Here is a 14,799-nt window from a genome sequence, read left to right as displayed (position 1 = left end):
TGATTCCTATTCTCTCGGGATGTGTTCGCTGCAGCTGACTTTATACTTGGGGGAAAGAACATCTCTTTAGCGGCGTTACCCCCTACTACACCGGGGTGCCGCTACAATTGGTGGCAGCGGCGGGATTGTTCTTTAACCCCAGAAGGACAGCTACCGAGAGCTATCAGAATGGAAGCCTATTATGGAAGGCTAAAACGATCTACACTTAAAGACCTGTTGGAGAGCCGTGGTCGTTCGGCTAGTAACAAAAAGAAAAGGGACATTCTGGCAGAGTTGGTCGCATTGGATTTAGCCGAACAAAATGGTGAACGGAGTGTCGAACCGAATGCCGAACCAGAGACCACATTGATCAGAACTCCCGAAGATGAGCTATTTGATCATGATGTGAGGGTAAGATTGGCTCATTACGGACCGAATCCCTCAACTAAGATCGTTACCCAGGTAATAGCAGCAGTTGATGCGAACCGGCGCCGGACTCCAGCCAGGGATATTACAACTGCTGGGAATTTCCAAAATCAAGAGGAAAAGAGAAAGGTACACTTTGCTTCTTTTAAAAGTTTTGTGGAAGCTGAGGGGGAGATTGACCAGTACCTGGCTGATTTTGAGCGTCAATGTGCCCTACATAAGGTACCTCATGAGGAGTGGGTTAAAATCCTATCTGGCAAGTTATCCGGGCGAGCCAGTGATGCTTTCCGGGCAATCCCAGATAACGAAGTGGGAGATTATGTGTTGGTTAAGGAAGCTTTATTGTCCCGTTATGCTGTAACCCCTGAAGCATACCGGAGACGCTTCAGGGAATCTAAAAAGCAAACCAGTGATTCCTATACCGAGTGGGCATGCCGTTTACAATGCACGGCTACCCACTGGGTGGATGGGTGCCAAGCTACCACCGCAGAGGATGTATTGCAACTTTTTGTTGGAGCACTTTTACGAGAAAGTGGATAAGGAGATTCGGGAGTGGATCAGGGATAGGAGACCCCTTACCCTACCAGAGTAGAGAGCCGTCCAACAGTTGCTGCTCCAACCACCCCTATTAACCCTCCTACCTACAACAGCCCATCCCGCTTCACCCAGCACAACACCACTGACCGCCGTCGATGCCATCGATGCCAGCAAGTGGGGCATCTGAGAGATAAATGCCCCCTGGATCCAGCCCGACAAGGTTCCTGGAGGAAGCCAGCAGAGGGGAATAACCGGCCCTTTAACCCAGGGGCCCACTGCGTTGAAACCCGACCCATGGGGGAAGAACAATGGGAAATTTTGCATGAAGCTAACCCCCTGTATGCAGCTGCCGTAGACAACCGTCAGCACCACCGACAGACCGTCCGAGTAAATGGACAAGTTGTCAGTGGGTTAAGAGACACTGGTGCCACACTGAATTTGATACAGCACGACTTGGTTCCGGGAAAAGAACACACTGGACAAACTGTGGCCGTTAGAGTTGCTGGGGGTGCTGTACATCGCCTTCCCACGGCCCGGGTGCATTTGGATTGGGGGGTGGGTGCCGGCCAGGTAAATGTGGGCCTGATGAAAGGATTACCAGCTGAAGTCCTATTGGGGAATGATTTGGCCCCTTTGCTTTCTGAGTTTGCCCCGCAGGGCCCTGCTGGAGCTTGCCCAGTCACCACCCGTGCCCAAACCCGTGCCATTGGAATCGGCCAGCCTGTCGCAGAGACCCAGGTAAGAACCAACCCTTTGACTATGACGTTAAGACAGACCCCCTTAGACTGGGATACCCCTGAGACCTTTGGGAGGGAGACCCGGGAAGACCCCACACTACGAAAGTATAGGGATAGGGCTGATAAAAAGGAACCGGGAGTAGATGGGGAAAGCTATGAGTGGGTGGGGGATAGGCTGTACAGGATCCCCCAGGGTAGAGGCCATTTACTTAGGAAGCAACTAGTGCTACCCAAAAAGTATCAGCAAGAAATCATGAGAATTGCACATGATGTACCTCTAGCTGGACATTTAGGAGTGCGTCGCACGGCCCATAGGATCACCCAGAATTTCTTCTGGCCAGGGTTTAATAGGGACGTGCGACAGTACTGCAGAACATGCGACACATGTCAACGGATAGGAAAGAGAGGAGATCACCCCAAGGCTAAGTTAATGTCGATGCCGATTATTGGGGAACACTTCTATAGAGTCACCGTTGACAATGTGGGTCCCCTAGCCAGACCTAGTCCGTCCGGTAAGAAATACATTCTTACCGTGGTGGACTATGGGACCAGGTACCCTGAGGCAGTAGCTCTGTCGAATATTGAGGCCGAAACGGTAGCCGATGCGTTGGTTAAAATATTCACCAGAGTGGGGTTCCCTAAGGAGATCCTGTCCGATCAGGGAACCCAGTTTACTGCCTTACTCACACAGCAGTTATGGAAAGTGTGCCACATTAAACCCCTGCTGAACTCCCCTTACCACCCCCAGACTAACGGTCTCTGTGAGCGCTTTAATGGTACCCTCAAACAAATGCTGAGGACCTTTACGGACGGTTGCAGAGACTGGGAGAGATTTTTGCCCCACTTGTTATTTGCTTACCGTGAGGTACCCCAAGAATCTACGGGATTTTCTCCCTTTGAGTTGTTATATGGGAGAAGGGTGCGAGCCCCCTTGATCTCATTAGGGACCACTGGGAGGGGGAGACAGAGCAGGAGGGGACACCTATTGTGCCATGTGTTCTGGAACTCAGGGACCGCATGGAGCAACTCTCTCTGTTGGTAAGAGAGAACCTCCAGGCGGCCCAGGGGCGACAGAAGAGGTGGTACGATAGGGGTGCCCGGCAACGACTTTTCCAAGTAGGGCAGAGAGTATTGGTGCTGAAATCTGTAAAGGACAACAAACTGCAGGCCGCTTGGCAAGGTCCTTATAAGGTCATAGCCCAACTCTGTGACACCACCTACCTTATTGCCAGCTGTGCAGATGAAAGGATCCAACGGTCCTTTCATGTGAACATGCTGAAAGAGTACCAGGAAAGGCAGGAAGATATCTCCGCCGTTTGTGCCCCAGCTACGGATGATTCCGAAAATTTACCCTTGCCCGATCTGTTAGAAAGGGAACCACAGACTGACCCTATTAGTTTAGTAAAGTTGGAAGACCGATTGAACCCCACAGAGTTGGAACAAGCTAGACAGCTCCTATGGGAGAAACAGAGTACCTTCTACCAAGAGCCAGGATATACTACTCTGGCAGTGCATAAGGTAGAAACCCCAGGGCAGGCACCCCTCCGACAGCCCCCTTACCGTATTCCGGAAGCAGTCCGGGAAGGAATGCTGAAGGAAATACGAGAAATTACTCAGCTGGGAGTTATTGAACCATCTGACAGTCCCTGGGCCTCACCTGTAGTCCTTGTGCCCAAGAAGGACGGAACCACCAGATTCTGTGTGGACTACAGGCGACTTAATGAAAAGACTACCACTGACGCCTTACCCGATGCCACGGGTAGACGAACTGCTAGATCGCATAGCTAGGGGAAATTATCTCTCTACCATAGACCTCTGCAAGGGCTATTGGCAGATTCCCCTGGCCGAGGATGCCATCCCCAAGTCGGCATTTGTCACCCCGTTTGGCTTCTACCAATTCAAGGTCATGCCATTCGGGATGAAAAATGCCCCGGCTACTTTCCAGCGTATGGTGGATAGGCTCCTCGATGGATTCCAGAAATTTGCTTGTGCATACCTGGATGACATTGCGATCTACAGTGAGTCTTGGGAAGAACACTTAGTACACATAGGGGTAGTTCTGGACAAAATTCAGGCCGCTGGCCTGACATTAAAGCTAGAAAAGTGCCATCTAGGGATGGCTGAGGTGCAATATTTGGGTCACCGAGTAGGGTGTGGGAACCAGAGGCCAGAGCCCGCTAAGGTTGAAGCAGTAGCCAACTGGCCCACACCTCACACTAAGACTCAGGTATTGGCCTTCCTAGGGACTGCAGGGTATTATAGACGCTTTGTCCCTGATTATAGCGCGATAGCCAAGCCACTGACTGACATGACCAAGAAGAACTTACCTAGGCAAGTCGTGTGGTCTCCCGCTTGCGAAGCCGCGTTCCAATCTCTCAAGCATGCACTTGTTAATGCCCCTGTCTTGGCTGCCCCAGTACAAACGTTTCCTTGTCCATACAGACGCTTCCATGTATGGACTGGGGGCTGTGCTGAGCCAAGTCAGGGAAGATGGAGGAGAGCACCCTGTCGCATACCTCAGCAGAAAGTTGTTACCCCGGGAATTGAGTTATGCGGCAGTGGAGAAGGAATGTTTGGCCCTGGTTTGGGCATTGAAAAAGTTGACCCCTTATTTATATGGACAAGAATTTTCTCTCATAACTGATCACAACCCATTGGTGTGGCTTAACCGGGTCGCAGGAGACAATGCCGGGTTGCTAAGATGGAGCTTAGCCCTGCAAACATACAATTTCACCATCAGCTACAGGCCCGGTAAGCAAAATGGCAACGCCGATGGGTTGTCCAGGCAGCTTGACAATTCTCCAGACAAGTAATTCCGGTCATCCCCAAGTTAATCCGAAAAGGATCAAGCCGAGTCTGCCGGAGTGTACCTCTAGGAGGGAGCCGTGTGACAGACCCCTTTGTATTGAGAGATATTGCCCTGGAGAATTGCTTTCCTTTCCGTTTGGTTACTGGATTTCGTTTATTGCTGGAACTGTCCGTTATACGAATGAACAAACTGTCGAACGGCGGACCACCCAGTAAAGAAGTCTGCTGCTTGTTAACCTACTGACCTTTTCCACACTTCAGTTAACAAGCAGCCACTTCAAAACTACCGACCGACCACTAGGTGGTCTGGATTCGAATGCACGAACACACGTGGGGAGAACAATGGGCCGCGGCCATTTTAAATGCACGAACTGATAAACGAACACTATGGAGTTTTCCACACGGTGAATTCATGCTTTTCCGTTGAACTACTTCTATGCCGTTCGACAGGTCCAAAGTACCGAACAAGGGACATCATATCCACGAGAGAGATTCAGTCTATTTAATGTGGTTTTTGTGTAAATGATACGAACATGTATCTAGCGAACGGCTCATCAGATCTAGGTGATTTATATATATATATTGTTCCCCTAGATCTCCGTTCGCTAGTGCACCAAGTACATTGTATTTTAGTTAAATATTGTGTGTGTTATTAAAATTGTTAATAACTGGTAAACTATTATGCCATGTACAGTGGGAGGGATTCCCACTGTAAATGTATTATCTCCCCAGGATGTGGGGAGGAGTTTTGTACGGCATAAAAGCCCTGATTGAAAATAAATGATTATTCCTGCTTTCAACCCTCAACACAGAGCCTCGTCTCGTGCTTGGAGGGGATATTTTGTTTCTGATTCCTATTCTCTCGGGATGTGTTCGCTGCAGCTGACTTCATACTTGGGGGAAAGAAAATCTCTTTAGCGGCGTTACTCCCTACTACACCGGGGTGCCGCTACACGCGCCATATGTCCCCACTGTTTGCAGGTGTGGCATTGTATGTTAGCCCGTCCGTCATACCTGGAGGGTGGTGGTAGATTCCCTTGGGATGGACTGAAAGGGGTGGCTGTGTGAGCAGTGGGCGGTAGAGTACTGGGTGGCCCCGTGGGTCGAGGGTAACTCTTGGGCAGGGGCCCATGATGCCTCCTCGCATCAAAATGCTGATCCGCTAATCGAGCTGCTTCTGTTCGGGTGAGAGGTTTTCTGTCTCGCACCCATTCTTGTGCCTCTGGGGACAAACCGTAGGAAGAAGAATTGCTCCAACAGCATCAACTGTCGCAACTCTTCTATAGTAGTGGCTTGGCTGGCTTGTATCCACCCTTGTGAGGCTTGATCCAGCTTGTGTGCCCATTCCGCATGCAAATCTTTCTCTGGCTTGCGCAGGCCTCTAAACTTGAGCCGGTATGCCTCTGGAGTAATAGCATATCTCTCCAGTATCGCTCGTTTCACTTTCATCATAATCCTTGATGTCCTCACTGGGTACAGCGCGATATGCTTCTGCTGCCCGACACTGTCCGTTCCAAATCATGCAAATCACACAGTCTCTCAAAATCCTGTAAATACCCATCAATCTCATCTTTCTCCTCGCAAAACATTTTAAAGGCATGATATGGAATTTTGGGTTTAACCTGGTTGTAGAGTGAACCAGTAATGGATTCTGCTCGAGACGGTGCATGCTGCGGACTGTGTGCCATCACGTACTCCTGCACATTTGCCATCACCATGGACAGCATGGCCTCTGATATAGGCTGTGGTAAAAATTCCAGCCTGGTCCTCATTTCTCTCTGGTAGAGGGTCTCTTCCATAGCTGGTGGGGGTGTAGCGCTGCGAGCTCTGTCTCCTTCCATCAGCTCGGCAATCAGTACAGCTTTGGATTTGTTGCTGGCTAGCTTACCCCTGGCTTCTAGCAGTTCCTTTAATGTCTGCCACTTTAGTGTAGAATAATCCGTCTCCATTCACTTCGGTAGTCGGTTCTTTTGCTGTATTCTACTTGCCATTCCCTTTTCATATTCCGCAGTTTTAAATTGCACAAATTGCGCTTTTCGGCTGTAAGGTTGGATCCCGTCGCTTGCCACCAATTGTAACGGAGTGCAATATTAAAATCCACGATCTCCGCTCCGGTCCAGGTAAGTCCAAGGCTACTATTTGCCACGGTCGTACTAGGTACGTCCACGGTCGTTAAGGGGATATACATAGATATATATAATAATTTCATTCTAAGTGTATTTTGATATATATATATATATATATATATATATGTTAGAATAAAATTACATATATTTATATATTTTTATTTTTATTATTTTTACAGTTTTTTATTTATTTTTAAATTATATTCCTTTTTTATAATATAAATATAAATATATATACACACAATATATAGTTATATATATATATATTATATATATATACACACACACGTGTGTAATTTTACTCTAAGTGTATTTTTCACTTAATATATGCATATATTAATATAAAATACACTTAGTATTACGTTGTATATAAGATATATATATATACACTGCTCAAAAAAATAAAGGGAACACAAAAATAACACATCCTAGATCTGAGTGAATTAAATATTCTTCTGAAATACTTTGTTCTTTACATAGTTGAATATGCTGACAACAAAATCACACAAAAATTAAAAAATGGAAATCAAATTTTTCAACCCATGGAGGTCTGGATTTGGAGTCAAACTCAAAATTAAAGTGGAAAGACACACTACAGGCTGATCCAAATTTGATGTAATGTCCTTAAAACAAGTCAAAATGAGGCTCAGTAGTGTGTGTGGCCTCCACGTGCCTGTATGACCCCCCTACAACGCTTGTGCATGCTCATGATGAGGTGACGGATGGTCTCCTGAGGGATCTCCTCCCAGACCTGGACTCAAGCATCTGCCAACTCCTGGACAGTCTGTGGTGCAATGTGACGTTGGTGGATGGAGCAAGACATGATGTCCCAGATGTGCTCAATTGGATTCAGGTCTGGGGAACGGGCGGGCCAGCCCATAGCATCAATGCCTTCGTCTTGCAGGAACTGCTGACACACTCCAGCCACATGAGGTCTAGCATTGTCTTGCATTAGGAGGAACCCAGGGCCAACCACACCAGCATATGGTCTCACAAGGGGTCTGAGGATCTCATCTCGGTACCGAATGGCAGTCAGGCTACCTCTGGCGAGCACATGGAGGGCTGTGCGGCCCCCCAAAGAAATGCCACCCCACACCATTACTGACCCACTGCCAAACCGGTCATGTTGGAAGATGTTGCAGGCAGCAGAACGTTCTCCACGGCGTCTCCAAACTCTGTCACATCTGTCACATGTGTACATGCTTTCATCTTTGAAGAGCACAGGGCGCCAGTGGCGAATTTGCCAATCTTGGTGTTCTCTGGCAAATGCCAAACATCCTGCACGGTGTTGGGCTGTAAGCACAACCCCCACCTGTGGATGTCGGGCCCTCATACCACCCTCATGGAGTCTGTTTCTGACCGTTTGAGCAGACACATGCACATTTGTGGCCTGCTGGAGGTCATTTTGCAGGGCTCTGGCAGTGCTCCTCCTGTTCCTCCTTGCACAAAGGCAGAGGTTGCGGTCCTGCTGCTGGGTTATTGCCCTCCTACGTTCTCCTCCACGTCTCCTGATGTACTGGCCTGACTCCTGGTAGTGCCTCCATGCTCTGGACACTACGCTGATAGACACAGCAAACCGTCTTGCCACAGCTCGCGTTGATGTGCCACCCTGGATGAGCTGCACTACCTGAGCCACTTGTGTGGGTTGTAGACTCCGTCTCATGCTACCACTAGAGTGAAAGCACCGCCAGCATTCAAAAGTGACCAAAACATCAGCCAGGAAGCATAGGAACTGAGAAGTGGTCTGTGTTCACCACCTGCAGAACCACTCCTTTATTGGGGGTGTCTTGCTAATTGCCTATAATTTCCACATGTTGTCTATCCCATTTGCACAACAGCATGTGAAATTGATTGTCACTCAGTGTTGCTTCCTAAATGGACAGTTTGATTTCACAGAAGTGTTTAAGTGTTCCCTTTATTTTTTTGAGCTGTGTGCATTATACATAGATATAATATATTTGTGTGTGTGTGTATATATATATATATATATATATATATATATATATATATAAATAATTTTAGTTTTAGTTTTTTCACCAGCAGCCTGCCAGATGGCTTCCGATGCTCTGCCTAACTGCCAGGCTCCACGTGGAGCAACCCGTAAGTGATCGCTCCGGCGGTAAACGATCACCCCGTGTTCTCTGGGGGCTACCGGCAGTGAGGGAGGTATTGCAGCGATGCCTCAACATCGAGGCATCACTGCAATACCCAGCGATCTACTTCCCCGCGGACGTATCAGGTATGTCTGCGGTCCTTAAGGACCGTTTTTTGTCAGAGGTACCTGATACGTCCTTGGTCCTTAAGGGCTTAATGTAGAAATTGCATTGGTTGGTTTAGCCTACTTGATTAATTTTCTGTATTGCCATATTCCATTATGTTTGCATTGCATTGATATCACACATGATCATTATTGTCATGTCCCAATAAATATACAATCATTGGTAACCTGTTGTGATATTTATTGATTAATCATAAATTACATTTAAACAACGAATTTTAGGGTCTGGAGTGCAAAGGTAGGCACTCCTTGCTTAATATATTTAATTACAATTCTCATTAATATTACAGCGCTAAAAGATAAAAAAAAAATGTAGTATTCCAAGTTATTAAACTTTTGATAATTTTCATAAACTATTATTCTACTACTTTTTTCTACTACTAAATAGCCCTACAATTTGTACATATTCTTACCTTTTACATATTCCAGGGATTTTTTCACAGCATTAACACAGTTTTCACATGTCATCTGTACTGCAAACTCCATCTGCCACAAATGTATAAACAATGAATTATAGAACATACATCTCAGCATAGAAATAAGTGACAGTATTAATCAGTGTGTAGTTTTAAATAAACCTAGCACACTAAAATAACGGAATATGTGATTTTGCGACTGGGTGTTATTAACCACGGCTCTGAAATCAGTGAGTATGCAACATGGGTTTACAGCTTGAAATACTCTCAATAATAGGGGTGTCGGTTCTCTTGGGGCTAAAAGACCTTATTTGGAGGGTGCGCATTCCAGTTTTCCAACTTGGAATTTTCACAGCTAGTCATCAGGCATCCATGTCCCGTTTGGGACATTTTTTAAGTCGGCCAATGTAATTTACCCCATCAAACCATATATTTTTGAAAAGTAGACACCCTAGAGTATTTCAAACACTCCAGGTTGTTTTCTGCAAGGCCTCCTGAGTACACCCATGCCCCCATGCATACGTTTGCCAGGATTTTGTGAAGGTTCAGTTACAATTGTATGACTTGTAATTTGAGTTAAAATTTAGAGTATTCTTCAGGTGGGCCTATCTTTAGTTTAGGGCTTATCGCGTACCCCAGTTTTATTTATTGTCATGAAAGTGTATATGTGGCGGAACCAACCTCGCCACTGAGAACTGGAGAAGCCTGGTTGCTAGCCTCCGGCCCAGTGATTATGGTCCATGGGAGATATTGCCCTTTAAGGGACTGAATTGGGGCTTATGGACTGCTACCATAATGTACTGACCCTTTAAGAACTATATTTCGGCATGTTTTAGTTTATATTGCTGCTGCTGGCCCTTTTAGAATCATCCGTGGACATATTGGGACGTTTGGGAATAATGTCCCTTTTAGACTTTGTAACATATCACAGTAATACTGTCTTAAATATTATGTAGGTATTTATGTGTTCGGTTAAACTGGGGATATGTAGAAATGTGTGTTTTATGTGTTAAATGTATCAGTATGTAATTTTATGTCTTTTACTGTCTTTTTGTCTGCCATGTGGGTAATGGAGTTTTGCCTCAGTCCTTCCCCAATTATCTCTAGGCCAGAGGGGAGGGATTGTGAGGCATTGTGGGAGGTAACCGGTCTGAGCTGGAAAGTCATGCTGACAGGGGTTTTAAAAGATACTATTACTAACTTTTGAACCCCTGGTCTGATCCATGCCATTTTTTAATATGTTGTTCCCCTGAATGGATTGATTGTGGATATGTAATTTTGTGTGAATGTGATGTATGGTTTTGAAGTTATAAATATTGTGTAAAAAGTATATTTTAAACTGTATGAATAATGGGATTATGTGTCACACTAAGGGGAGGGGATGTGTGGGAGGTAACATCTATGTCATTGGTTATTTTATGCCTCCCCCTGGGTGTGGCCTGTATGTGTACTCTTGTAATAAAAGCCAGGCTGGATGTGCCAGTCCAGAGTTCCTGTTTAACCCTCAAAGTGAAGTGTCGTCTCATTATTGGGGGAGGATTTATTGCATGCTGTTCCAGTTTGACTGCTAGGAGTGAAAACCTATTCGTATGGTTCCTATTCAACTGTCTACAGCATTCAGAGGCTTGAGAGGATTCATATGCTTCTCTGATTCGGTGATTGTGGTGTCTGCTGCAGTGCTTGGAGTCCTCAGGAAAGGAGCATCCATTAACGGAGGTACCCAGTCGGGGTGCCGGGCGATCCGTTACATTGGTGGCAGCGGTGGGATGGCGTTCTAGTGTGAGGTAAAGCAGCTCGGAGACACCGTTCGTTTGGATTACAAAGTGAGGGCAACGCTAGTACCTGTACAGCGCCCCTATCTACAAAAGAAGCAACTTCAGCAGAGCAAGCATGGCGCCCAGTTACAGTCAAGAGGAGTTTGACGCTATGTTGAAAATGCTGCTGGCTTTCTTTGGACCAGAACCCCCAGAGGAGAAATACATACAGAGCACAAGGAAAGTAGCGGCAGCGTATCTGCAGGGTCTAGCAGATTTGGACAAAAAGGGAGCTGAAGGTGTCGTCCTTCCTCCCCAACAGCGGTCTACGGTTCAGGGAGAGGAGCCTGTTATCCCCTCTCCCCAGCGGCAGCGCAGCTCACCAAGGGGAGACAGTAAGCCCCTCACCAGCGCAGATGGGACCGTGGTCTCTGCGCCCTGCCTACAGGGAGTACAGAGGGTCAGCCCTGCTCCCCAGCGGCAGTCTACGGTGCAGGGAGAGGAGCCTGTTATCCCCTCTCCCCAGCGGCTGAAGGTGTGTAAGGGAGAGGAGTTTGTTACCCCCTCTCCCCAGCGGCAGCTTAGCACCACAAGGGGAGACAGTAAGCCCCACACCAGCGCAGATGGGACCGGGGTCTCTCCGCCCAAGTTACAGCGGCAGTGTTATTTGTTGGGAATTGGGAGCCCAGTCTCCATTCCCCAGCGGCAGAGTATCCAGCAGGGAATAGAGAGCCCAGCCTCCTTTCCCCAACAGCAGGACTCTGTGTTGGGAGGGGAGATAGTCGGAAGTATGTATGGGAGAGGAGATTGTTACCACCTCTCCCCAGCGGCGGATTATTAATGTACAGGGAATAGAGAGCCCAGTCTCTATTCCCCAGCGGCAGAGTGTTCTAATGGGAGAGGAGCTAGTTACCACCTCTCCCCAGCGGCAGCTTCATGTACCAGGGGGAGACGGTAAGCCCCACACCTGTGCAGATGGGACCGTGGTCTCTGCACTTCCAGCACAGGGGGTAGGGACGGTCGGTCCTGCCCCCCCACGACAGAGCTGTTTAGCCAAAGGGGAGACAGTCGGTCTCCAGCAGCAGAGCTGTGTAACTAAAGGGGAGACAGTATTTAAAGGCTTCAAGCCCAGATAACCTTTTTAATATAATATCCCACCCATATATATTGGAATAAAGCTTGGGGCCTATCCTGTGAGCCTACGTCAATATCACATACCCCAAAAGGCTAAGGAAAACATACAATCCTACTTGGATAAGTTCGTAAGGTATGGCATCCTAAAATTCCATACTTCCTCCTGGAACACTCCATTATTACCTGTTCAAAAACCAGGATCGGACGAATGTCCTGTACAGGATTTGAGAGCAGTTAATGATGCGGTAGTTAGTATACACCCAGTTGTACCCAACCCTTACAATCTGCTTGCTTTGATACCAGGTGGAGCAACCTACTTCACAGTGCTAGATCTTAAGGATGCTTTCTTTTGTCTTCGAATTGCTGCTGAGAGTCAACATATCTTTGCTTTCCAATGGGATGCTGTTACAGGTTCAAAGCGTCAGATGACCTGGACCAGACTACCTCAAGGGTTCAAGAATTCACCTACCCTATCTGGATCTGCATTAAGTGTCAGGATCAGGACAGGGATCCAACACGCAGAGTACAAACAGGAGAAGTTACGTATACCGGACCTTAGAATGGCCGGACTAACGTAAGGAGTAAGCAAAGAATGGTCTAGAGGCAAGCCGAGGTCGAGGGAACGAGAGAGCAGGTAAACGAGAGACAAGCCGGGTCAAAAGGGAGACAGAGGTAAGCAGAGTAGAATAAACAAGCCGGATCAGAACCAAAGAGTCAAATAGAGGTAAGAGCGCTGAGTGACTAGACTAGCTAGAACCACGACAGGGCAATGAACCAATACACAAAACCTCATTATATACCCTGGTTCCAAATAGATGATCACGCCCCCGACGAGTCCTGATTCGAGCTCAGGACTGATTGACAGGTCGGAACAGCTAGTCGTCATGACGTCGGCTACTAGAGCCGCGTCATAAAAGGAGGCGGATCAGAGGCGTCCGGCGTGTAAACGGCCGAAAGGACCGCGAGGAACGAGTGAGTCAGTTCCTCTGAGAGGACGGAATTCTCAGTATCTCACCTCCTCTGAGGTAGAGACAACAGGTACCCTGACATTAAGCCAGGATTTGCAAGATTTCAAGTCTATCCCAGGAGAATGTGTATTACTTCAATATGTGGATGATCTTTTGATAGCGGCTGTTACTAAAGAGATATGCCAACAAGCCACTTATGATTTGCTTCACATTTTATGGAGAGCAGGATACAACGTATCGAGGAAGAAAGCGCAATTGTGCCAGCCAAGTGTTAAATATTTAGGATTCCATATATCCGAAGGCCAAAGAATGATGGGACCTGAAAGAAAAGAAGCAGTGTGTCGGATATCTATACCTAAGAATAGAAGACAAGTGCGAGAATTCTTAGGATCGGCAGGATTTTGCAGGATATGGATTCCTAATTATGCAATATTGTCGAAACCTCTATACGAAGCTGTGAAAGGAACAGAACATGACCCTTTTTTGTGGACCTCTGAACAACAGAAGGCATTTGAAGATGTTAAGAAAGCACTAATGAGTGCACCAGCCCTAGGTCTACCAGATCATACACGTCCTTTCTATCTGTACGTACATGAGCAAAGAAGAATGGCTGTGGGAGTATTAACTCAATACTTGGGATCATGGCAAAGACCTGTAGCTTACATGTCCAAGCAGTTGGATGCAGTGGCCAGTGGTCTTCCACCTTGTCTGCGAGCAGTGGCTGCTGCTGCCCTACTGGTAGCAGAGGCTGACAAGCTCACCTTGGGTCAGGAACTGTATGTGAGAGTACCTCGTGCAGTACAGACCCTCTTGGATTATAATGGAAATCATTGGTTTAGCAACAGTCGAATGACCAAATATCAGGCTATGTTATGTGAAAATCCAAGAGTACACCTCGAAACTGTAAACAATTTGAATCCAACTACCCTTTTGCCTCAGACTACTGAAAGCCAACATGATTGTTTGGAGATAATGGATGAAGTGTTTTCAAGCAGGCCTAATCTTCATGATTTTCCCATCCAGAATCCAGATATACAGTATTATACTGATTGTAGTAGCTATGTGAAGGAAGGTGTACGTTATGCAGGGTATGCGGTAACGACTACAGATAAGGTGGTAGAAGCACGGCCACTGTCGAAAGGGACATCAGCACAGAAGGCGGAACTGATTGCATTAACCAGGGCTTTGCAATTAGCTGAAGGGTTGAGAGTGAATATCTACACTGATTCAAAGTATGCTTTTCTAAACACCCATGCCCATGGAGCACTGTATAAAGAAAGGGGATTGCTGAATTCGGAAGGAAAAGAGATCAAGTATGCAGCTGAAATACTCCAACTGTTAGAGGCGGTATGGGAACCGAAGGAAGTCGGTATTATACACTGTAGGGCACATCTGAAAGGTGATAGTGATGTCATCAAAGGAAATCGCATGGCCGACAACGCAGCAAAACATGTCGCTGAATCAGGGCAAGAGGAATATGTGGGATATGTTGCAGCCCTTCTACCGGCACCTCTGTCTTAATGGACTCCAATATATACAACCCAACAGATGGAGTGGTTGAAGACTGAAGCTGGGAAGTATCTGGAGAATAATTGGAATCAGTTAGAAGATGGAAGAATAGTTATTCCGACATCTC

At 46.9% G+C, this 14,799-nt stretch overlaps 1 protein-coding gene across 1 annotated transcript in view; it reads right to left on the bottom strand.

Moving 5' to 3' along the window:
• CCS (copper chaperone for superoxide dismutase) overlaps positions 1 to 14,799 on the bottom strand; it is a 392,297-nt gene that overhangs the window by 359,486 nt on the left and 18,012 nt on the right. The window contains exon 2 of the mRNA XM_063438512.1: positions 9,305 to 9,377. Within this exon, the coding sequence (XP_063294582.1) occupies positions 9,305 to 9,377 (73 nt within the window). The remainder of the gene's footprint in view (positions 1 to 9,304; positions 9,378 to 14,799) is intronic.

This window comes from Pelobates fuscus, chromosome 12, assembly GCF_036172605.1.
Source record: "Pelobates fuscus isolate aPelFus1 chromosome 12, aPelFus1.pri, whole genome shotgun sequence".
NCBI lineage: Eukaryota > Metazoa > Chordata > Amphibia > Anura > Pelobatidae > Pelobates > Pelobates fuscus.
Note: the sequence above shows the minus strand (reverse complement) of the source record. Positions and strands in the feature narration are given on the sequence as shown.